Source organism: Mucor velutinosus, assembly GCF_035048745.1.
Source record: "Mucor velutinosus strain NIH1002 chromosome Unknown tig00000041, whole genome shotgun sequence".
Taxonomy (NCBI): Eukaryota; Fungi; Mucoromycota; class Mucoromycetes; order Mucorales; family Mucoraceae; genus Mucor; species Mucor velutinosus.
In genome coordinates, this window is record NW_027041905.1 from 1,119,428 (window position 1) to 1,142,664 (window position 23,237).

Here is a 23,237-nt window from a genome sequence, read left to right on the forward strand (position 1 = left end):
ATGATGATCCATGGGATTCCAAAATCTATCGACTTTAAAATCACGCGTTTCTTGATAGTAAACACCCCTTCAAACTTATATGAAACTTGTAAAGAATTCAAAGGGAAATAAAATGGTATACATATCAAGCGTCTGGTGCATATTGTCTAACTGATTGTTGATGAGATAGTTTCTGCAATTTTTTGACTGTTTTCTAAAGATTAATTAGTATCTGTCATCAAAACATTTTGTTACGCATTACTAAACATTGTAGATCAAAAGACTTTCCATCGAATGAGCTATTGCTTGAAGCTCTGGCAAAACTCTATCAAGAGATATTGACAATATTATCCTGACCAAAAAAAGGTCACCCAATTTTTTGCTTGCTATCACAGGCAAATTTTGAAGAAAAAAAATCCATGATTTTGCAAGATACCTTTTTTGGCCATATCTCGACAAATACTCACCGGATTCGCACAAAACAAAGACCATTCAATAGCTCTGTTTAGAATTTATTATTTGATAGACATTTCAAATTCTAAATGTATGTTCCCGTCATGATTTTGCTCAAAATCCTGTATTTTACTATTTTTTTTTACCACCTTTAAGCAGGAGGTTTGTCCAAAGTTCAAAAATAGAGTTATGTTATTCACGTAATATGGTGCAGAATAAAAATGTGTTTCAAATAATACTACACTCGATAGTCTACTTCCGGGTTTTGTTCAAAACGGCCAGATTTTCATATCTTGTGAAGGTTTTTCAAGGGAAGAAGAATACACTGAATTTGCAGCACTCCATCTTTAGCACCGTTCATTATGTAGGCCCAAAAAACCCTATTGTTTGAAGTTTTAATCGAAGCTATTTCGTCAATTCCCATAGATTTCAGTGCTAAAAGGCCAGCCTCAGCTGAAATGCGCAGCACAACAACGGCTATATTGTCTCGTTGCCAAACCACAACAAAGCATCTTATAATCAAGTGGTTTTGAAGATAACGTTTTCCAATACCTAATCTATCAATCCGTTCCTCGTAATTACTTGTAATTCACAGTATTCAACAGGTTTTATATCAAAGTCTTTGCTCAAAATCGCCTTATTTCGAAAATTGTTCATTTCTCTTCTACAGCAACTTTTCCAATTAAACATCCAATTACCCCCTCGTAAAAGTTGGTTCTAGGAACATGCTACTGCGAAAGCTGTAACATTAATATTTCAGCCTTTCCTTTCCATTGATTTAAGACAGTTACAGATGCTATTGCAGTTTTATCAAACGAAAACTGTAGCATCATGGGAGTGAGTGTTGAGTAGTTGTTGGAAGAGTTTCTACTGCTTTTTAATTGTGCGTTAGAAAAGTGATGTAGGGTATACATTATGGTGGTAACTAGTGGAAACCCACTGCTAATTATACAATGTTGCTTTGAGATGATACACAGCAGATAAGCTGTGCTTATTTTTTATTTACGAATACTGGATGCAAAGTACGTGGCAAATATGGATCAAATAAGTATATGCACTAGCATAATGGTCTTTTGTGATGCATGTCCACTATCATGAGCCACACTACAATAAACCGTACAGTTACTTGATTTGCTGTATATACCTGATGGCGGTTTGTATCTAAAAATACAGTATAACCGTTGTCATGCTTGAGGCACACTGTGTTTCTCTATTATGAATGTCATTTATATGGCAGCAAGACAAGCTCGTGCGAATTCGAGAGCACCAGACAGGTATATCAGTGCTTCATCGTTAGAGCTTTAGCGTTCCTCAAGAGTTAACAGTGTTTATGGCAAGAAAACGTGGGGACCGCAGCTTTGATCATCTACCAAAGAACAATGAAGCTTGATACGCTCAAAGCTTCTTGATAACACAAATGCCTGCCATTTATTTTTCTTTACTAAATAACCTGAACTTGCTTGTACTGGAAATTGCATTAAAAACTTTATCGTACTTTATTATAAGGAAAACCCTGATCGCTAAACGTGGAATTTTCTTGACGGGAACCAATATCAAAGGCATTTCTCTATAGTTTGGCCAGGTTGCAATGGTTCGTTTCCTTTGAACGTAATGTCTATTAACAGTTATCCTATTATTATCATGATGCAATACTCAACAGTATCAATTTCGGTAAGCTTGACAATGGTGAACAAAAGCAGCAATGATGGTTACGCTTTTAAATGTGCAACGAGAAGCACCATCAGGTCACTTTTTTCTTTAGAGAATACAGTGTACAAGTAAAGCATATGTGTTTTGCTGTTCTAAAGTATTCCATCATAATGTTCACATTTTTTTTCTTTTTTAGATCTAGTGTTGTGTTCTGCCAAATTTGATGTACACAATAGCGTCATGATCAACATTCAAAGGGCATCGTGTTATGTAAACAAGCTGTGTTGTCTGATCCGTATGTAGACAACTTTGCTAGCATATTTCTCAGTATCCAAACGTATGCTGACTTTTCAAGTTTGCGTCCTGAGGCTCAAGAGCGCTGCATCGTCATTATTAATTAACAGGAGAGACGATAGAAAAAGCACTGCATGCAATGTTATGCAACCCAAGGAATCTGAATGAGAAAATTCTTTGTAAAACATACGCTTCGTTTGTAGATACAACAAGCAGCTCTTTGTATATCGTTACATTACCGTACCTGTATGTTTCTCTTATGACGACGATACAGTCGAGTGAGAAGTGCTTTGTGGCTAACATGACGTAAATTGTTCATTTGTGAGCATAAAGAAAAAGTTACACAACAAGACAATAAGCTTGATGAGGTTATCTGTTGGATCCAACAAGTATATAAATACAAGACAAGTTACCGAAATTTTTCCTTTCTATTATCAACAATCAACAAATACAATAACAAAGTAAGTACGCAACTCCAAAGCTGCAACGCAGGCCAGTGTTCCTGATTGCCTCTCCTTTATAGCATGTCCAACAATAACTTTGATGTCAATGGTGCCGCCACCAACTTCTCCAAGACTTGTAACTATAGTGAACTTAGTAACTCCAAAGGTGAATACAAGTATAACTTTGCCTGTATCCCTTCCAATGCCACCAATACCAACGATGCTCAATGTATCCGATTTGCTCCTGAGAAGATGCCCAATACTTTTGATTGTGATTATTTCTTTGGCGGTCAATGGCGCAATGCCACTGAGCAACAAGGCTTAACTTGTGTTGGTAACTGTCAAGGCCCACCTGAAGCCAAGGCTGTCGGTGCCGGTGTCACTGCCTACCCTAGCTTTGCCCTTACCTTTGCTGCTTTGTTCATGGCCTTTATGATGTTCAAGCGCAACTAAACTACAATTTACATTCCTATACCATAAAGATATGGAAGCCTCTATCTTTATTTTTTTAATAGTTTAATACAATCCCATTGCTTCCAATGCCAGTGTAAATAAACTGATGTTATTTATGAAAATTTGATTCTATCAAGAACTGATTCTATCTGATTGGATAATTGCCACAAGAGTATGTCCCTTTATATCCTCATTCAAGAGCAGAAGAAACAGGATCATCATCCGCAAATTGCTGATACGAGCTCTTTTTTTTTTTTTTCTCAACTAAAACACTGTAAAATGGAGGAGGATAATGTGTTGGAAAAAGTGATTGAGAAATACAAAGAAAAGGATTCATCTAAAGGTGAGATGGTGAATCGCTTGGTTAATCTGATTATATTCAACTTTGTACTAGTTGTTATCGTATTTCGAGCTATTGGCAACGCACCTATATTGAAGCAAAAAGTATTCAAACTAGCAGCATCAAACAAGTTTCAAACAGTGATACAGTTCCTTCGTAAAGAGCTTCGATACCAGGGGCCAGATCCTCTAGTACGTTTTGTTTGGTGTTGAAGCTAAATAGCAGCATGCATAATTCTATTTCTCTAGTTTCTGTATATTAATAGTGCATTTTCTCCCTCGCCCGATGAGACTATATCCAATCTTCACAAGGTACACACTATATTTTAACCGAACAAAAAAAAGAAAAAAACGTGTCTTTAATGTACTAAATCCATTCATTTTTAGTGTTTTAATACAGATGGTCATTTAATAATTAATTACTGCACAACTGCAGCTTGGGGATGAGAAAGAGGAATCATGTGGATTTATTTGATATAGCATTAAGAAGTGATGATAATAAATGTACAAAAGAAAAGAGACAAAGAAAAAAAAAAAAGAGAGAGATGGAGATGGAGATGGGGAGATTTACATGGTTGTTCATTTAAGCAATTAAATGAGCTCTATATTTAAGCAGAAGATGATGATGTGGGAGATGGTAATGGTGGTAATGGTTGCTTTGGTGGGGCTGTCAAAGGTGGGGTTCCTCTACCAGAAGATGATGCCACAGAAGAGAATGAAGCAGGTCTGTTGTTGATGATGTTTGTCAAGAGTTCAATCGAAGATCTCCTTAGTACTGAGTTCCGTTGATTGCTGTTGAGTCTTCTCAGCAAGTCTTCTCTTTCGTTCAGAAGCTGTGCTAGCAATTCACGCTTATTCTCCAGTTCCACACGTTGCACCTCGACTTGTTCTTTGAGCAGCTCATCAGGGTTCTCTGGAACCTCTTTGATCTTGGTCTCCAGCTTTGTAATCAGCTCATCTTGCTTCTTGACAACTTGCTTTAATGCCTTGGCTTCCAATCTCTGCGTTTCCAAGTCTGCAACGTATTTCATCAATGTGATTTGAACACCTCGATCACATTCAATCAGCTTGTCGTTCAGTATCTCAATCTCTTCTTGCTGTGATTGTATTTGACTGGCACTTTGCTCATCAAACAGTTGCATATCGTCGCCCCCTTCATGGTCATCTTGATCCGATATCTCTTCATATACGTTCAACAGGTCAGCCATATAGGCATCGTTGTTTTGGCTCTGTAGTTTTTGCTCATCTTCAATCACGATATCCCGCTGACCAATTTGACTATATGCAGGGGATAAAGGACTCGACATGACCGTAGTCTGCTTTTGTTTGTGTGCTAATTCATTCAGTTCCTTTTCGAAATAGTCTCTCTCTTCCGACACTTGTTCTAGTTTCAGTGCCAAGTATTCTACGCGGATCTCGTAATCTCTCACTTTGGTGGCATCTGAAGCGTATTTCTCGACATCTTGTTTCAGTGTTTTGATGTACTCCTCTGCAGCTGCATTTTGATCCAGCAATGACTGAAAGAGATCGACAATTTCAGATGCGGTTGCGTCAAATTTGAACAAAGAATGTGCATCTCTAGGCTTTTGTGTGACATTTAGCTTGTTTTGTTGTGGTGATGGTGATTCTGGAGGAGATGGTAATTTGGTGGTAGTGGTGGTGGTAGTGGTGGTGGTAGCGGTGGTGGTAGTGGTGGTAGGCAAAGGAGATTTCTGCTCAAATCTTTGCATCATGGAAGCAATGCCATTCGCTGTGGGTGGATTCTCGTCTTTTCTGCTACTGCTGGCGATGGTGGATGTAGGAGACATGGCTGGCGAGGGTGGCAGTCTCTTGTCATCCACTGTCATCACAATCTTTCTCTTTGGCACAGGTGGAATGCTGCTTGTGGGTTTTGATGTATTTGCTGACTTTGATTTGTTGAGACGAGCTACAACGTCTTGGACACCCATTGTTTAGAAATTATTTATAGTATTTGTGAGAAAGAGAGAGAGAAAAAGAAAGAAAAAGAAACAACTCATTGACCAGGAGGGTTTTGGAGGGCACACAAGGAAAAAAAATTTGAAGGGAGAACAAATTAAATTTTATTGTAACTTGCAATGTTGTAAGCCAATGATTTCATGAAAATCTCATTCAAGCTCGTGCACTTGGCCAAGTGCCCTATCTCAAAGAGGTAATATCAAACATGCTTCTGTGTACCTGAATTTGTGCCTGCCTATATCTTTATTCTCTCAGATTATATGTCAGTCTATTGTTTGTCTGATCCTCAATTAGTAGAAGCTGGTAGAAAACCTTCTATTCAGATTGTATTGCAGATTACTGTTCTGCGAAAGCTGTTGTGGCTGCTGATACATGGGCATGGGATGGTGGTTTTGAGGATACATGGCGATGGATTGGGGCCGTGGATGTGGTGGCAGAAGATGCATGTTATTGCGATAGAGATGCTGTTGATGTTGGGATCGTGGGTCGATGTTATAATACATTGGATGTTGATACATAGGAGGGTATATTGTTGGAGAGAGCCCCACTACCTGAGGAGAGACTGTGGTTACTCTGTAGGCTGGTTTCGGTGAAGGAGGAGGGGACGGATAAGGCGCACTTCGTTTGGTCTTTTGAGGCCTGTTGGTGGGTGATTTCAGTCGCTCCAGCTCCCACAGATGCCATAACTTCTTTTCAACAGTCAGATCGACAGAGGAAGCCGTGGTTTTCTCGTCTTTGGCGTGCATTTGTCGTGCTGTTTCATTGACTTTTCTAGTTTCTCCCCAGGAAAAGTCATCGAAATGCCAGAATGAATAGATTGGCAGCACGAAATTCCAGATGGGCAATGCTAAAATATAGACTATAAACACACGCACATCAGTCCATGCGACTCATACGCTCACTGCATGCTTACTTACTTGTCATCCAGCCTATATAAGACACTTTTTTCGCAGTGAATAGTATGAGGAGTGCAGGCAGACCAAGCGTGGCAAGTAGAATGAACAGTGGCTGATATTGAGGCGAATCAGTGAACCCCAAGTTGATGAAAAATGCCAGCAAAAGTAGGATGGCAGCAGGCAGAACAATAGAGCTGATCAGATCAATGACCACGACAAACTGCATCGACAAGCAAGCAATGCCACACAAGTCAGACACCAACGCCAATTCCATTAGGTTATGTACTGTTGAATTGATCCATCTTCTTCGTTGAGACAGTAACACGGCAAATGAATCAGGCACAATCGTGCGACACGTGGCTTGGGGCACAAATATCATCTGTCTTCTTGGAAATACACGCAGCATCAGAGTGGATAAGAAGCGATCTTCACCTAATAGCAGTAGATTTTTGGCATGCAATGTATTCACAGTAGTTAGGTTGAACTCTTGAATGATGTCTGGATTTGCCAATATCGGGATCCAACCGCCATGCTTGGGTGCTTTAATGCGATACATGGAAAAGCAGCCTGGCAGGCAAGTAACGCCACCAAAGATAGATTCAAATGCTTTGGCGTAGTGATGCGAAATAAAGTATTCAAACACCTGAATAGCAGTGACCCAAGAAGCGCTTTTGTTGGCTACTTTTGTCTCGCCACACAATCCCATCAGTGTAATATCATTGTTCATGGCTGCCACCATGTGTGTGATGGAGTCTGGGTCTACTCTTGTATCGGCATCCACCATCAACGCTAGTTCGAATTTGTCGGGTGAGAGTCCTCCCTTCATCAGCTTCTTCATTTTCCAGAATATCTCATAGTCCAGTGGCGAAAATACGTCGTAAAAGATAACTTTTTGAAAGAATGTCATGAGGATCATTTGCGAATCTCGTTTGCCTCGATTGCCTGGCTTGGAATTGTTGGGATGCGCTTCTAATGCAGTGCCGCATTTCACTACCAAGATGGCTGGAATGGATTTGTAGTGCCCCGTGTACACTCTGGCGCGATTGACTCGTTTGGCTCCATCGGCAATGGCCTCGTATTCGAATGCTGGTTCTTCCTCGTCTGGGCCACAGTCCACCAATGTGAGTAAATCGCGGCAAATCTCTGATGTGGGTCTACTGTTGCCTGAGCCTGTAATGATACCGTCTGCTACAATGAAGAGAAGTTTGTGATCATTGGAGTAGGTGGTTGCTGCTAACGAGTCGAGTGTGCTTTTGATGGATTCCCTGCCCTCCGAGTAGCATGTTACAAACAAGATGGTGTGTCGAGGATCGTTTTCGAATATATCTAGTTTGCTCGTTTTAGGAACAGAAGGCAGCAGGCCATTCTCTGCGACTAGTGTATCCTGTGATGAAGAATTAGACGGCCTATGCTTCTTGGGGAACTGATTACCGCCAGCAATGGATCTCCATGCGAATATGCCTCGAGAACGGCCACCCGGTAGCGTCAAGCGACGACTGACCCACCAGTGAAACACCAAAGCCATGCTGTAGCGTATTAGCATGAGCATAATGACCATGGCTAGAAAGAAATCAGTGACGATCTCATAGGCGATGCATCCCATTGTGTCACTCGAGATCACACCAGCTGCATAAATGCGAGAAATACAGGGCCAAGCTGCTTTGGCATCGTCCCAGGCACTAAAGATGTACGTGGCGTCCTGTCCAGCAGTCTGCCTCAAAAGCATGTCTACATTGTCTCCGAAAATGCTCTGATTTGCCACCAGGTAAGCATGAATATCGATGACTGTGTCACTGAGTACCATCAAATAGGGCTGATGAAGCAATACAGGCTGTTTCAACTGAAGCTTCAAGTCGTCCCAACTGAATTCCAGCAAATTATCAGCATTGAACCACGATGTCAATTCGTGTATAGAAATGCAAGAGTGGTTGAGCGCAGCTGTGGGTTCTGGCGTGTAGGGATTCATGACAGTGCAATGCTCAGTGGTGGGTGTCATATAGGAACTGCACAGGCTATCAGGATCTGCATCGAACAATGGACTGAGGTTGGCTCCTTCAAAGTCTTTTGATAGGGTAATGTTGTATCGTGTGGCGAGAAATGTGTTGACAGAGTCGAATGGGTAGAGTCTTCCGTAGACATTGATGTCCGTTCGCCATGTCAGCTCTGTTTGGCCGGTGCTTTGGTTGTAGAATGAGTATGAGTTGGTCTCTCTTTCATGTGGGCAGAGCGCCAGACGCATGCCAAATGCGAGGAATCCAAGGCAGATGCACAAAAGAATAATGACACTGCAGAGCGCAATCTAATCCAAATGGTGAGTATGATACACAGCACTTTGCTCCTGCTTACAGATGCTAGCGTACCTTTTCTCGCCATGCTTGCTGGATGAGCTTGGTCTTTTTGCCTCCAAGAGCAGACAATGCCCAGTTGGGGATGCAGCATGTGAGAAAGAAAGCGTATCCCGACCACCAAGTCCATGGTATGTGATCTTGATGGGTGATGGCAGCTTCTGGGACCACCTTGGTTTGTTGCACAGTGGCCGGCTTGATTCCATCTTGCTGCATGCTGTCTGGTGGGTAGAGCTGCTCGTGATCGTGGTCAGGGCTATGCTGTGGGGAGTCTCGCTTGATGATGGGTGATTTAGGCCTGTACCTGTCTATGCGAGAGAACGGTGATTGTGATCTGCCTAAAGACAATGATGGCTGTGTGGTTGCGTTGACTCTGTGCGATATCTTCCATTGATCGTTTCCATGTGGTGAATGGGCCATAGTAGAACAGGTGAATATACAAAAGAAAGACAAACCAGTGGCACATCAGAGAGAAACAGAGCAGCATTTTAAGAAAACCACAACAATGCATCCTAATTAGGCTATTGTTGTTTGGATTTTCTGATATTTAGATACCAACATAATGTGATACAATTTGTTTTTATACTTTATTCATGAGGAATAGGGATGTGATATATGCTTGATACAACAAAAGAGCTTGGTGTCGGCCCTCTTTTTTCTTTTTGATTTAGATGAGACTTTTTTTTTTTTTTTTTTTTTTTTTTTTTTTTTTTAAGAAAAGCAACTTATTTTGCAGGTGAATAAATAACGCGGAGGGTATTGGTGTTACCAAGGCCTCCCTTCCAGCCTTGAACAGCAACCACAGGCTGGCCACTCTTGAGCAAACTTTGAGAGAGACAGTTAGCACGCAATGAAAATAACAATACAAAGCAACTTACCCGTATTTCATGGCTTGCTCCATACCCCACTTGATTCTGTCATCCACATCCTCTTGCCAGGGTGCATTATCCGCAGGACTCAAATGAGCATGAGCTGATGCTGAAGCAGACAAGCGAGCAGCAGCAGCAGAGGAGGCTCTGGGATAGTGGAAGGGGAAGCAGCCTCTGTAAAAGTGGACTTGACGAGCAGTCTGAGGATTACGAGTGACAACGATGATGGGAGCATGGGGTCTGTATTTGGAGATGAGACGAGCAGAGTTACCAGATTGAGAGAGCACAATGATGGCACCACATCCTTGCTCGTGAGCAGCAGCAACTGCAGCACAGGCAACAGTTTCAGTTGTCTCGGTGGGCAAAGGAGTCAAGGAACGGAGCTCGTTAAAAACAGCAGGGTAGCAGAGCACAGTCTCGGCAAGCTTACAGATTTCATGCATGGTTCGAACAGCCTCAATGGGGTAGTTGCCCTTGGCTGTCTCACCTGAGAGCATGACACAGTCAGCACCATCCAATACAGCATTGGCCACATCAGAGACCTCGGCACGAGTGGGTCTGGGATTGTACTACACATATAATAATATTACGTCAATTTCCTACGTCGGGTGTGTATATACAAACAAAACATTACAGTCATGGATTCCAACATTTGAGTAGCACTATCGACAGGTTGACGTTAGATATGGGGCGCCAAACAATTCGGACTGCAACGCTTACCAAATAACAGGCTTACCAGCCAAGTTACACTTTGTAATCATCATCTTTTGAGCGATGAACACACGCTCAAGAGGGATTTCGATACCCATATCCTAGATACACACACATACATACAATCAATGACCATGCGCTTCATGACGGCAGCTATCAACTTACACCACGGGCCACCATGACACCGTCAGTCTCTTGAAGAATGTCATCAAAGTTCTCGACGCCTTGATGGTTCTCAATCTTGGAGATAATCTTGATATGTTTGCCCTCTTCGCCCAATACTTCACGGATATCCTTGACATCTTGGCCACGACGGACAAAGGAAGCAAAGATGACATCTACCTTGTTCTTGACACCGAATCGCAAGTCGTTCTTGTCCTTTTCAGAGAGAGCAGGCAGATCAACATTGGTGTTGGGCAAGTTGACGCCCTTGTGAGAGCAGAGCTTGCCATTGTTCTTTGCAACAACACGGATGCTGTCCTCAAGGATCTCAATAACCTCAAATGAGAGAACACCGTCATCAATGTAGACAGTCTTACCAACCTCAATGACCTTGGGCAAGTTTTTGTAGTCAATGTACATAATTTCGTCGTTACATTGTTCAGCATATTGGTCGTCGGTGCTGAAGATCATTTCATGGCCAGCCTTGATAGGGATCTAATATGTACATGGAAGTAGTTAAAGTTAGCGTCAGCTGACACGAAACTTCGAATCAAGGGGGATGCTCGTTATCTTGATTTAATCTTTCGCCCCATACATTACCTCGATATTGTCCTTCATGTTACCAGTACGAATCTCGGGCCCCTTATTGTCAAGAGCAATAGCAACAGGACGACCAGGATAGACTGCCCAAATGTCAATGAAATTACGCCCAAACACAAGCACACACAGATATACTTACGTTCTACACTCTTACGTGTGTTATCAATGACTGATTGATGATACTATTACGAAACAAATAAGGAAATATGGTTGTTTTAGAGCCTAAACGCAGCATGGCGAAAAAAAAAAAATCCGCAAAATACCGTGAAATACAAATACATACTTCATGAGATCCATGAGAAAAGTTCATACGAACAACATTCAAACCAGCGTTTCGAAGCTGAGTGATCATTTCAACACTGTTGGTGTTGGGACCTGAATTTCGACATGTTAAAAGTCCCTACTTTTTGGTTGACGACCCCACATCTAATACTTACCGATGGTGCCAATGACAGTGGTTTTACGACCAGCTGTAGGTTCAACATCAACGTTCATTTGAGAGATCCATTGGATGTTGGATGTGATTTGAGGAGTAACGATGGGAGCCATTTTTCTGTATTTCTTGGTGTAAAGAATAAAAAGAAAGAAGAAGAAAGAGAGAGAAATGACGGTAGAGAGAGAAAGCAGCTAGATTTATACTTGATTGAATACATTATGACAGCCAATGAAAATATGGCCATATCTACAATACCAAAAAAAAAACAACATCTTATTTATTTTGTATATGGTAAATCTTGTCAAACCAACTTGCAACGATAAATAGTTTTCTTATCATTTCGAGAAAGTTTATGCATTTAGAACGATACCATGTCATTTTGCGCCAAACTAGCAGAGGGTGAAACGGTCTTAAATGTTTCCTCCTTGATAAAAAAAAAAAATTCATGTAGAAATGTCTGGGGTAACCAAAGAGCGATTTTTGTAATCTTAGGGAGAGCAGGACATGATCTTATCCAATCAAGCTAAGCATCTTATCATTCTTATTTCAAAGAGCCCCCCCCCCCGGGTTAGTGAGCTTGTACCACGACCATGCCCTGAATCAAGCTGCTTATTCAACAACACCTGATATTAGCAAGCACTGTGGTTTGCGTATTTCACTGTCGAATGCTTAAAAAACGTGCCTTTATTTTCATCGTACGAGAGAAAGTCTTGCAGAATACCATTCATATAAGCATTTTTCATTTTCGTCAACCTTATTGCCTGGTTTTTTCCCACTAAACCTTATAAATTTAGGTCAAGACCTTGATGTATCAATGAAAGTAAGCTTGAATTGTTGGAGAATGAAATTCAGCGATCGGGGAGCGATCCAAGTGTGGCTTTTGAAATCATCTGAAAAAAAAGAGTGTGTGTGTGTGTGTGTGTGTGTGTGCCATTTTCACGTACTCTAAACCAAATCATGGATCGTCATCCTCTAGACACTATTCAGTAATTAACAGCAATGGAAAGCATTATTCATCACTTCTTTTGAAACGATGGCGCGAGCCGATCAAGGACTATAACAAGTTCTCTCATTTGACAATCCATGGCAAGGAAAACTTTTGACGCTGCCATCTTGTACTCTGAGCAAAATGAGGCCCAACAACAACAAATTCAATGCTTACGTCTTTGGATACTAAAGCCGACTCATTGCTAATCTCAAAACTACCACATCTATTTCCTTTCTTTGAGAGACTTTGCATGAATCAGTATGTGGAGGGATGTGGCATATTCAAATGCCCCCCCTGCTCAAGTGTCGATCAGTTGGATAGCCACACGTCGTACACTGCCTACATTATACAGCTCAAGCATGGATGGCGAAGCTCAAGGCCGTACTCGAGTTCAAAGTGAAGTTTTCTCATTATGGATTGGCCACTATCGAAATTAACATCACAAGCATGGGACACTATAGTGAGATACAATGAAAAGTACACTGCATGGTACGAGCTGGATGAAACTGGAAAGCTGAGATCCTGCAGCGAGATGCATGATGTGAAAGATGGATTTTATGTTTCGATTGTTTATGAAGGATACTAGACAAATGTGAAGATTGGAGGTCATGAAATGCCTGACAGGTGAACACTGCACACTTTCGGCATAGCATCTTGATTTACTTGAATATAGAGCTTGCATTGTTGATTTAAAACATCATAGTGAATGGTATTGTATTCCAGCTTTGTGGAGACAACGAAGCTGGAGTAACTAAATGCCGTTTACCGCAATAAGCAGGTGATGGCTGCTAGCACTCGAGTCCCACCAATCTCAGGCAGTAGTTACAAGATACCTGAAATAGACATTGCAATAACATGTGTAACGAGTTTTCGTAATTCACACGACGTGGTATTGGCCATTAGAATCAAATCTGATGATCCTTTGAACCAATTGAATATGATAAAAGAGAGATAAATAATAAAGATGCCCCTCCTTTTCCCTTTTTATTTTACCCTTATCAACACACAGTTTTCTATCTAATCTAAACACTATACAAGAAATGCCAATTTCTGCTATATTCAACAATCATAAGTATCAACCATTACAATGCGGGGTAAAAACCTTATCTGATTTCCCAAATGAAGTCATCGTTGCTATCCTTCAAAACTTGTCAATTCCAGACATTTTGACCATGTCCTTGATCCTCAACTACCGATTGCGCACACTGACAAGAAAAGTACTCGTTGAAAAGCTGCTGGACAGCAGCAAATGTCATTTACGACTCTGCTTTGACCAAGAGAGTCATTGGCGATTCACCGTGGATTTCAAATTAACCAAGGCTACAGAGACAAGATTAGCATTCACTCCTGTGAAGCAAGTCAGTGTGAGAATGTACACCTCCAAGCTCCTTCGTAAACCCGTCTTGTACAAGGCTTCTCTTGTTGGTCCTGATTTTGTTGAGACTAACGATGCGTTGTTGGTACATAATCTCATCAAATCATCCTTGTCCCTGGATATCAAAGACACCGGTTTACATCAACACCATTACAGCTCGAAGCAGCAACGAGTCTTCTTGGCTTATAATATCACCAAAACCCCACAGGATGTCATCAAGGAAAGACCAGGTGAACGTTGGGTAGAGCCATTGGGATTTGAGTGCTCGTTTGACTTTTTGGCTCAACCTAAAAAAAAGATGCAGCGTGTCTTTGACACTCTCCACAACAGGCCTACTCGCAGACAGATTGACAAAAAACTATTCACTACAAGCACTAGATTGCCAACAAACTCGCAGCAATTTGCAGTTGCAGAGGCAGGAGGATGGTGGCAGCAGAAATACCATTACATGTCACCCGTTGAGAAATCAATGCGAGCTCAAATGATGCCAATTATCGGTGGTCTCACAGCATCCACTTTGGATACACCCAACTACTCCACTCATGCATGATTTGCTCCATACCATATGCTTATTTAAACCTATACCTATTAATCTCTCATGCTTACATTCAGCTTGTACATAATCACATCTCTTAATAAATTTACACTAATACATTTCATTTTTATTGGTTGGGTTAACCTTTTTCATTACAAACAACATGTGGTATTCTTGGTACTACTTGGAATTATGGGGCAATAAAACGGGCAACCTTATGAAAAAGTTGCTTCGAGCTAGGAAATGGATCGACGTTCAGCGGTGTCTCTCTGAACAATATGGTGTGATCTCCGATGCAAATATCTCACTTGATCTATTGTATTCTCGATGAGAGCAGGTACATCAGTATAGTAGTGAGATTGGGATGCAGTTGATCAAGATGTTGTGTCCCACACCATGAAAGCAAAAGAGTAGTTTGCGAGTAGAGAAGACAGCTATTTGGCAAATGCTTAAAGAAAAGGTCTGTAGAGATACCCTTTTTTTTTTTTTTTTTTTTTTTTTTTTTTTTTTTTTTTTTTACAACAGACTAGTTTTTAGAAACAGAGATGCAGTGTCATCATTCATATAATGTAATACAAGACAAAAATGAGTCTGAGTAGTTGAAATGAACCAACATGAGATCAGCTTCATTTACACTGCCAACAGCAATCTTTCCACGATTTTACAAAAGATTGGCGCATTCGTTGTAATTTGTCATCTACATGTTAAAATGAAAGGAGCAAGAGGATCATCATCAAATGCCCAGGTAGCACAAACTAATCCTCTGCGATGAATTACTAAAACTTTTTCATGTGCAATGAAATAGCTAAAATAGATCGAGATGATATCAGAGCTTGGTTTAATGCCAAAAGTATATCAAGCTAGCAAAAGTAGCTGATCCATTTTTGATTATAATGCTTTATGATACCAGCCCAATAAACTTTGTACCAAGGTGTTACCAAGGACCTACTGCTGGCACACAATCATAACAGTAAAGTAGTAACATTCACCCCTCTTTTGTCTTTTCTCTCTTTTATTTTCCTCTACAACCATATATCCACTCCTTTTTCGTCTACCTCTCTTTTCTTTGTACCTTGATCTTACCATCTAATTTCTGTGATTTATAATGAGTAACAAGAACACTAGATATACTATTAGTAGAGATCGTATGGCTGACCTTCGTGTAAGAATGACTAATCTAATATTGAGGGATGTACTAACAATCACAACGCATAGGGTGGTTCAGACAGGTACTGTGCAATTGAAAATAACACTTGCTATGTCTTCTAATCTTACATTTGTAGTACGGATGCATTTGGCCCCACTCGTACACCTGGTAGTAATGGCAATCAGAGATTCCAACAAACCACCACTACCTATGAATCCAGACCCTCAGCTTATGAAATGGAAGAAAGAAATCATGCCCAAACTGCTGTCGCACCTACAGCTCAGAGCGACATTTCAACCATGGAAGGTTTCTTAGCAGAGGTAAGGGGATCCTATAGCATTGGCTTACTTTCTCTTGCACAAAAAAGAAAGGAGAAATTTAGGGGAACACAAAGTTGACCAAATTTTCATATGTTTGATATAGGTAGATGATATTTCATCTTCCATCAAGAGCATCAATCGCAACATTGATCTCATCAGCGATTTACATGATTCATCGCTCGTCAGCATCAATGAGCAGCAATGGAAGCAGAATTCTAGACAGCTCTCTCAGTTCGTTGAGGATACTTCAAGCATGAACAGTAACATTAAAAATAGAATCAAGGCTCTTGAGTCCAGTAATGCAGGACACCCCAAAAATTCTGATTTGAACATTCGTAGGGCTCAGGTACCTGGCAGATAAAACTAGTTTTTGGCATCCACATACTAAAGGAAATATGCGTACATTAGGTTTCTAGAGTTAAAAAGGAATTCATTACTTGTATTCAACGATATAAGGATGTGGAGGCTACATTCAACCAGAAATATAGACAACGAGTTGAAAGACAAATTAGAATTGGTGCGTATATACAGGTATATCTCTAGAATGTTACCATGCCAACACATTATATAGTCAATCAGGATGTCACTGCTGAGGAAGTAGATGCCATCATCGACTCAGACCAACAAAACCAGATTTTTGCTCAAAGTGTAAAGTTGACTGAGTGTTCATGTTTGTCAGATGTACTCACATCCTCCATCCGATTACAGCTGATGCAAAACAGTAGATCAGGCCAAGCCAAAGCTGTATTATCCGAAGTTCAAACTAGACATGATGATATTAAGCGTATTCAAAAGACCATTTTGGTAAAGTATCAGCAAGCGGTTTGCCTGATGAGGTATCAATTGACCTTGTTCCCTGTATAGGAACTTGCTCAATTATTCGAAGATATGCAAATGATGGTGGAAGAACAAGGAAAAGTCTTTGATCAAATTGAAAATAATGCAGAGAATACACAGGCTGATTTGGAGCAGGGTGTAAAGCATGTTGATAGAGCAATTATCCTCGCTAGATCAACTCGTGCAGTAAGTTACTAGTTGGAAAGGGTAAAAGGCTCTGTAATTTAACATGGTCTTTGACATGCACATAGAAAAAATGGTGCTGCTTCTTCATCACTATCATTCTTGCAGTAGTTATTGCCATCCTTGTCTGGTGGTTCGGTTTCGGCCATCCTGTAAGTTTGATGGAGATTATACTATTTTGTTTTGATTTGACTGACAATTCGTCTAGGGTGTTGGTGGCAACAACAACAATAATAACAGCAACAACGGCAAATAACCAATATGGCACACTGCTAATACTGTTTTAATTTATAAACTATCTAATATGTAACCCTTTACTTTTTCTTATTCTTTAACCTAATAAACTTATAGTCAACAGGCATCTTCAAAGCTTAATAAGGAAATTTCCGGTGGCAGCTGAGGCTGAATAACGTTATGAAATACAAAGAAAAGCAATAAGAAAAGTAAAATTGTCAGGCTAGACGATTGTACTTTGCTTCAAGTCGTAGTCTCCTTCTACTGAGCTTTGAAAAGCATCAATTATCTACATAATGAGAATGGGGTCCATTATGCCACCAGCCAGCAGCACCCAAATTAATTTAAATGCCGATCAACTTTCTGTCCTGATTCATTCATTATGATCAAATTGCGACTCGACCAATCTTTTTTTGGAATCTATTTTATATTTTTGGATTTTGTAATGACATCGCAACACCCACTTCCTGAGTTGTGGACTCATGTCGTTCGCAACAACAAGAAGGGCAAACTACGACAACAACAGCAAAATGTTTCATTCAATCCTACGTTGATCACCCCTCCTGCCGACTCGATCCAGAACGCGTCTGCAGCTAACACCACTCCTCCCAAACCTATTGCAATGGTTCGACCATTCATGAATGGGATAGAAGAGGACTCGGTATTCATAGACTTGACTACAGTTAAAGATAGAACTCTTCTGGACAAGGCACTTGTCAAGTTCAATGAAGAGGCAGAAAGAGATGATCTGTATGAGGATTTTCTAGGATATCGAAAACAAACTAGACACTACCTTGGTCACCAATTCTTGGAAACTCTTTGGCTACCAAATGCAGCTGGCCGAAAAACTCTCATCGAACAAGGAATTACCTTGGAGGATGGGACCTACCTGAAGGGCTTTCCCTCTTTTACCGAAGATGCCAACATTGTGCGTATCACTATGGAGAAGCTACCTTTTCTTCCTGCTGTCCAGCTGAAGAAAGAAATGGCGGAGCGCTTCTCTTGTTTTGGAGACGTATTGGATCATGGTATTTTCAAGACAGAGACTGGTATCTTTCAAGGTGAAGGATATGTCACCCTCAATCTCACCTTATCCAATGTTCCTGGTAATGAATGTATGGATTCACATGAAGCTGGAGTTGAATGTAGTGGACAGCGACACTTGGAACCTCTCAAGAGAGTTATCATTTGGGACACTCGCTCGAAGGAAGATGACCAACGACAAATCCTATTACAATGGGATCAAATGCCAGCCTTTTGCCGCCAGTGTCAGAAACCTGATCACTGTCGTGCTGACTGCCCAGACTACCACAAATGGGCAATATGCTACCACTGCAACAAACGTGGACATGTATCGAAGAATTGTGATAGAAACAACGCAGAATCGGTACCTGCAAAGGTTCGTGCTGTTGACAGAACTTCTGCTAAGCCCAAGGAACGAAAGGGAGCCAAGCCTACTCCCCCAAAGAGGGCCGATCCTGAACGTCGAAGCAAACCAGTAGAAGACAAGGATCATATCATGCAGGATGCTCCTCAACCTAATGCTGATGCACCCTCCCCTGAAGCTTCTCAACAACAAACCAAAATAACTGGAGATACCATTATGGAAGAGAACAACACGAATACAAAGTTTTCTGATGCGGATGCATTAAACAGTGTTTCCAAGGATGTGCGCAGATCTCATCCTGAATTTGATCCCTCGAAAGCAGCGAAGAAGTTAACCCGCCAGGAAGGATCTTTAGATATCGGTTATGCCAGATATCAACACGCTGAAACCTCTAACCCCCACAGTGATGCCAGGCGCATGTCTGGTGATGATACGGATACGATTGATAGGAATTTGACACCACCTGCACCTTCAGGTACACCACCTTCCACCAATCTTTAAATATGAATAATATCCACTATCAACTCAAAATAGCCACCCTCAATTGCCGTGGCTTAATCAAATCAGAAAATCCCAAAAAAAGACAACAATTCATTCGATATCTTCGAACACTAGAATATGATATACTGGTGTTACAAGAAACACATGCTACAAACTCAACATCAATTGACATACTCAATAATCATTTTATCAGCAAATCAAGTCTCTGGACACAACATTGTGGCATCATAGCCCTCAACAAACATTTAACAATTAATCTTATATCGGAAGGCATCGATGAGGGACGCTATATACTAGCTTCTGTTCACCTAACTCGCGATATACAGGAATCTACAACTACAACACCAATTGCAACTATTCTAAACATATATGGTCGATCATCGCTTCCATCAGCTCGATCAGCCTTTTATACAGAACTCCTTGACATACCCATTGTTAAGGATACTATTACCAACACACTACACAACACTTTTATTATGGGGGACTTTAATTATCAATACAAGGATCGAAGGATGGACGGAACATTGTCTAGCGCCCCTAAGGAATGGACGGATCTGTTAGATGACTACTACATTGACATTTTTGGAGATGACAAACAGATAACATGGCATAGTGGGAGAAACTCGGCCATCTTGGATTATGTGTTTTGCAGTACGAATGCTCATCATCAAATTCCTAGTATCCATCAACAGTATCTCTCTCCAGAATGGACGGATCATGAATTATTAGGCTTCACTTTCAAGTATCAAGACAACAATGGACGAGGACCTGGCAGCTGGAAGGCTAACCCATTTTTGGCTCGCAATCGACAGTTTCGCAAGGCATTAGCCGAATTTCTCTTGGCTAATGAAGAGCAATTTACACTAATCAAATCCTTTTCTACTCCTCAACAACAGTGGGATTGGGTAAAAGCTGAAGTCAAGATTTTCATCAAGTCATTTCAATTAGAAGATCTGAATTGGAGGAAGAAACAACTGCATCAGTTACTGTCCAAGCGAAACAAGATGATGAGACAACACAAGCATAGAGGTTTGGTTTTCCAAGGCCTCGATCATGTCAATACTCAAATCAAACTACTGCAACACACTATAGCGGAAATTGAGATTCTCAAAGCCGGCAAGTTTTGGAGGGAAAATGGTGAGAAGTCTGCTGGTTTCCTGAAGAGGAGAGCTTTGGCCAGAGAGAATCAGCGCTCTATCACTGAATTGAGGGACCCCACTACTGATGAACTCTGTCGCGATCAACAGGGTATCTCCACCATAGCGACTAACTTCTACTCTACTCTATTTACTCCCGACCCAACTGATTCAGTAGCTCTTAGTACTTTGATACGATCCATCCCTGGTCATTTGAAAATCTCTAGTGAACAGCAGGGATCTCTGATGTTATCAATCGACATGGAAGAACTCTTGGAAGATAGCAAACACACCCGCAGACTCAGCAGCCCTGGCCCAGATGGCCTGCCTTACGAGGTTCTGTACTTGGTTTTGAAATATCCTCCGTTGCATGCCCTTGTCACCGATATATTCAACACAGCTCTACAGAAGGGTAAGTTTCCTAAATCTTGGAACGAAACCATTATGTGTCTTTTGTACAAAAAAGGCGATCCAGCTCACATGAAAAACTATCGACCTTTATCCTTGGCCAACTCGGATTACAAGCTTTTTACTCGATGCATCAACCGGCGTATCATGGACGTCTCTACCCAGCTTATCAGCCGCCACCAGTTAGGATTCATTCCAGGACGATATATTGCTGAAAATGGTATGATTTGTCAACTAATCATGGAAGACGCACAACGAAAATGGACAGTTGCGGAACAACGGGACGACGATCCTACATTTGGCTCTTTGGATACTGATATTGGCCTTCTCCTTGATCAAGAAAAGGCATATGATCGTGTAAATTTAGACTACCTTCGGCACGTCTTGCTGAAATTTGGCTTCCCCCGCCCTTTGGTGAAATGCATCTACAAGTTAATGGGTGACAACCTGATTCGCATCAACCTCAATGGACACTTATCGTCCGAAGTGGCGAAACTGAGAGGTTTGAAGCAGGGTGATCCACTGTCTCCAATCCTATACAATCTAGCTTTTGAACCCTTCTTGTTGGCCATAATTAACGATCGTCAATTCCAAGGGTACCTTATGGGAACTGAACAAACCAAGCTTCTTTGTTATGCTGATGATGCCTTGGTATTTGTCCATGATTCTGCTGATCTCGCTCGGTTGCAAATACATATGTCCAGGTATTGCGGCGCTTCCAATGCCAAATTCAACTACGATAAGGTGGAGGCCTTTTCGGTATCTGGCAGAGATACATGGGATATTTGGGAGACCTCGTTGGCTCAAATCCACATCAATCATCTACATTCCGTTGAAGATGATGTACCTTTAATCTATTTGGGGTTTCCTTTGGTTCAAAGTCGTCTCCAACGTGTCAACTTCATGGGCTCGCTGGTAACAAAGATCAAAATTGCCACTCAAATACATTCTACTCGATCACTGTCGGTTGTCGGTCGAGCTACTGTCTTGAACTCTCTTTTGCTCTCCAAACTTTGGTACATCCTACGGGTTACTCCGTTGACTCTGGCAGACTTCAAACAGCTGAGATCTCTTGCCATACAATTTTTGAGAAAGAACATATTCCCCGTCATCCCATGGTCTGTCTGGACTCTCCCAAAGGAACAAGGTGGTCTCGGGGTGATCGACATCCAGCTACAAGCTTCAGCGTTGTACTTTCGATGGTTGCAACCTTTGTTGGTGTATGATCAATCCACCATTGATGCCCATCCTGTGTCATCTCTTCTCAGCCATCACATTCGAAATGTTAACAACTGCCAATTTCACCAAATCCCTTTGCTTTTTCCCTCGTCTCGTTCTCAAGGGTTACTGAAACAACGAACTGGCACTGTGGATATGATATATCGTGCTGTTGATTATCTCCCTCGTTCTTTTGGCTCTGCCCGCATTAATACAGCTACTGCTATGGCGTTGCCACTGCAGGCTGCAGTGTTTGTACCTCCCTCCTCCAGCTTCGTGCTTCCCCTTCGTGTCAAAGAAATGATGGTGGCCGACGTTTTTCAGTATGATTCCCGGCTCAATTTCGTCCATTGGAAGGATACTCGCGACCCCTCTCTGCTCACCTGGAAAAGAACTCCCTCCACAGTGTTCAAAGGCCTAGCGACAGGGAAATTACAGTTTCAACCTTACTTCGAGCCAGTCTGTAGCCCAGCTCCTTTAGAGGATTCAGTCGTCTCATTTGCTCCTTTGATTGAGCAGTTTCGTCTCCTTGATGATCAACCTCTTGGTAATGTTCAGGCCTCGGCTAAGGCATTTCGTCGGGCTGTCCTTTCGTCTGTGGTCTCTCCTTTGGCATTGCGCAAAATCTCTGCGTCCAGCTGGAAATTTTTTTGGTCCCTGTCTCTTACCACTGTCCAACGTAATGTGATATACCGTCTCATTCTGGGTCGAATTCCTCACCGTCGATTTTTGCATTTTATTATGCCCAAAGTCTTTGTGTCTCCTCTCTGTCCAGTTTGTTTGTCTATGAACGATTCCCCAAGTCACCTCCTCTTTCATTGTCCTTCTAAAGAGAAAGTTTGGCAGGGAGTCATCTTCGAGTTTCTGTGGCCTACCACCTCGATTCTAGATATTAAAGAGGCTCTTCTGCAACTTGATTTCTCCAACGTTTGGTATTGCCAAATTGCTGGAATCAAGCCTTTCCGAATCCTCATCATCACCCTTGGTCAACTGTGGCTTGCCCACATGAGGTTCATCTATGACAATGTTCCTATGGACCATACAGCGATATTGGCCAGTATTCGAACCAGTGTTCGTCAGACCATTGCGGAAGATCAGTGCCATTCCCTCCTGTAATCCAAAGCCAATTATTAGATAGTTTTTTTTTTATATAGTTTAGTTTAGTATATTATTCTTCATATTTTAGCTTATAGTTATCCAATTCTTTATCTAAATTGCACTCGCCTCTTCACTCTGACCTATTACTCTCAGTGTACGCGAATCAATCAATAAACAAAATTTTAAAAAAAAAAAAAAAAAATCTTTTTTTGCAAGATTTGACTAGGTAAATAATGATTATCACTCCTTACTTCCTTAGACTT

The 23,237-nt window shown here is 41.3% G+C and overlaps 9 protein-coding genes across 9 annotated transcripts; 6 read left to right on the plus strand and 3 right to left on the minus strand.

The window, feature by feature from the left end:
• Nucleotides 1-2,900: 2,900 nt before the first annotated feature.
• On the plus strand, nucleotides 2,901-3,272 carry ATC70_000531 (uncharacterized protein; the record flags this gene model as incomplete). Its single annotated transcript, XM_064819945.1, has 1 exon — nucleotides 2,901-3,272. The coding sequence occupies one exon, from the start codon at nucleotides 2,901-2,903 to the stop codon at nucleotides 3,270-3,272; it is 372 nt and encodes a 123-aa protein (XP_064683865.1).
• Nucleotides 3,273-3,551: 279 nt separating this feature from the next.
• ATC70_000532 (uncharacterized protein) lies at nucleotides 3,552-4,058 on the plus strand (the record flags this gene model as incomplete). Its single annotated transcript, XM_064819946.1, has 4 exons — nucleotides 3,552-3,615; nucleotides 3,667-3,803; nucleotides 3,861-3,923; nucleotides 3,999-4,058. 4 exons carry the CDS (start codon nucleotides 3,552-3,554, stop codon nucleotides 4,056-4,058), a joined length of 324 nt encoding a protein of 107 aa, XP_064683866.1.
• Nucleotides 4,059-4,219: 161 nt separating this feature from the next.
• On the minus strand, nucleotides 4,220-5,560 carry ATC70_000533 (uncharacterized protein; the record flags this gene model as incomplete). Its single annotated transcript, XM_064819947.1, has 1 exon — nucleotides 4,220-5,560. One exon carries the CDS (start codon nucleotides 5,558-5,560, stop codon nucleotides 4,220-4,222), a length of 1,341 nt encoding a protein of 446 aa, XP_064683867.1.
• A 318-nt stretch (nucleotides 5,561-5,878) lies between these two features.
• On the minus strand, nucleotides 5,879-9,249 carry ATC70_000534 (uncharacterized protein; the record flags this gene model as incomplete). The annotated part of the gene is made up of 3 exons (XM_064819948.1): nucleotides 5,879-6,447; nucleotides 6,506-8,783; nucleotides 8,845-9,249. 3 exons carry the CDS (start codon nucleotides 9,247-9,249, stop codon nucleotides 5,879-5,881), a joined length of 3,252 nt encoding a protein of 1,083 aa, XP_064683868.1.
• A 305-nt stretch (nucleotides 9,250-9,554) lies between these two features.
• On the minus strand, nucleotides 9,555-11,720 carry ATC70_000535 (uncharacterized protein; the record flags this gene model as incomplete). Its single annotated transcript, XM_064819949.1, has 9 exons — nucleotides 9,555-9,654; nucleotides 9,708-10,267; nucleotides 10,333-10,360; nucleotides 10,419-10,510; nucleotides 10,575-11,066; nucleotides 11,172-11,254; nucleotides 11,311-11,353; nucleotides 11,455-11,546; nucleotides 11,609-11,720. The coding sequence occupies 9 exons, from the start codon at nucleotides 11,718-11,720 to the stop codon at nucleotides 9,555-9,557; spliced, it is 1,602 nt and encodes a 533-aa protein (XP_064683869.1).
• Nucleotides 11,721-13,635: 1,915 nt separating this feature from the next.
• On the plus strand, nucleotides 13,636-14,520 carry ATC70_000536 (uncharacterized protein; the record flags this gene model as incomplete). The annotated part of the gene is made up of 1 exon (XM_064819950.1): nucleotides 13,636-14,520. One exon carries the CDS (start codon nucleotides 13,636-13,638, stop codon nucleotides 14,518-14,520), a length of 885 nt encoding a protein of 294 aa, XP_064683870.1.
• A 1,090-nt stretch (nucleotides 14,521-15,610) lies between these two features.
• On the plus strand, nucleotides 15,611-17,248 carry ATC70_000537 (uncharacterized protein; the record flags this gene model as incomplete). Its single annotated transcript, XM_064819951.1, has 10 exons — nucleotides 15,611-15,667; nucleotides 15,721-15,734; nucleotides 15,789-15,972; nucleotides 16,076-16,318; nucleotides 16,381-16,489; nucleotides 16,544-16,620; nucleotides 16,681-16,776; nucleotides 16,837-16,995; nucleotides 17,061-17,144; nucleotides 17,201-17,248. The coding sequence occupies 10 exons, from the start codon at nucleotides 15,611-15,613 to the stop codon at nucleotides 17,246-17,248; spliced, it is 1,071 nt and encodes a 356-aa protein (XP_064683871.1).
• Nucleotides 17,249-17,671: 423 nt separating this feature from the next.
• NOP16 (Nucleolar protein 16) lies at nucleotides 17,672-19,114 on the plus strand (the record flags this gene model as incomplete). Its single annotated transcript, XM_064819952.1, has 1 exon — nucleotides 17,672-19,114. The coding sequence occupies one exon, from the start codon at nucleotides 17,672-17,674 to the stop codon at nucleotides 19,112-19,114; it is 1,443 nt and encodes a 480-aa protein (XP_064683872.1).
• A 476-nt stretch (nucleotides 19,115-19,590) lies between these two features.
• On the plus strand, nucleotides 19,591-22,992 carry ATC70_000539 (uncharacterized protein; the record flags this gene model as incomplete). Its single annotated transcript, XM_064819953.1, has 1 exon — nucleotides 19,591-22,992. One exon carries the CDS (start codon nucleotides 19,591-19,593, stop codon nucleotides 22,990-22,992), a length of 3,402 nt encoding a protein of 1,133 aa, XP_064683873.1.
• Nucleotides 22,993-23,237: the final 245 nt, after the last annotated feature.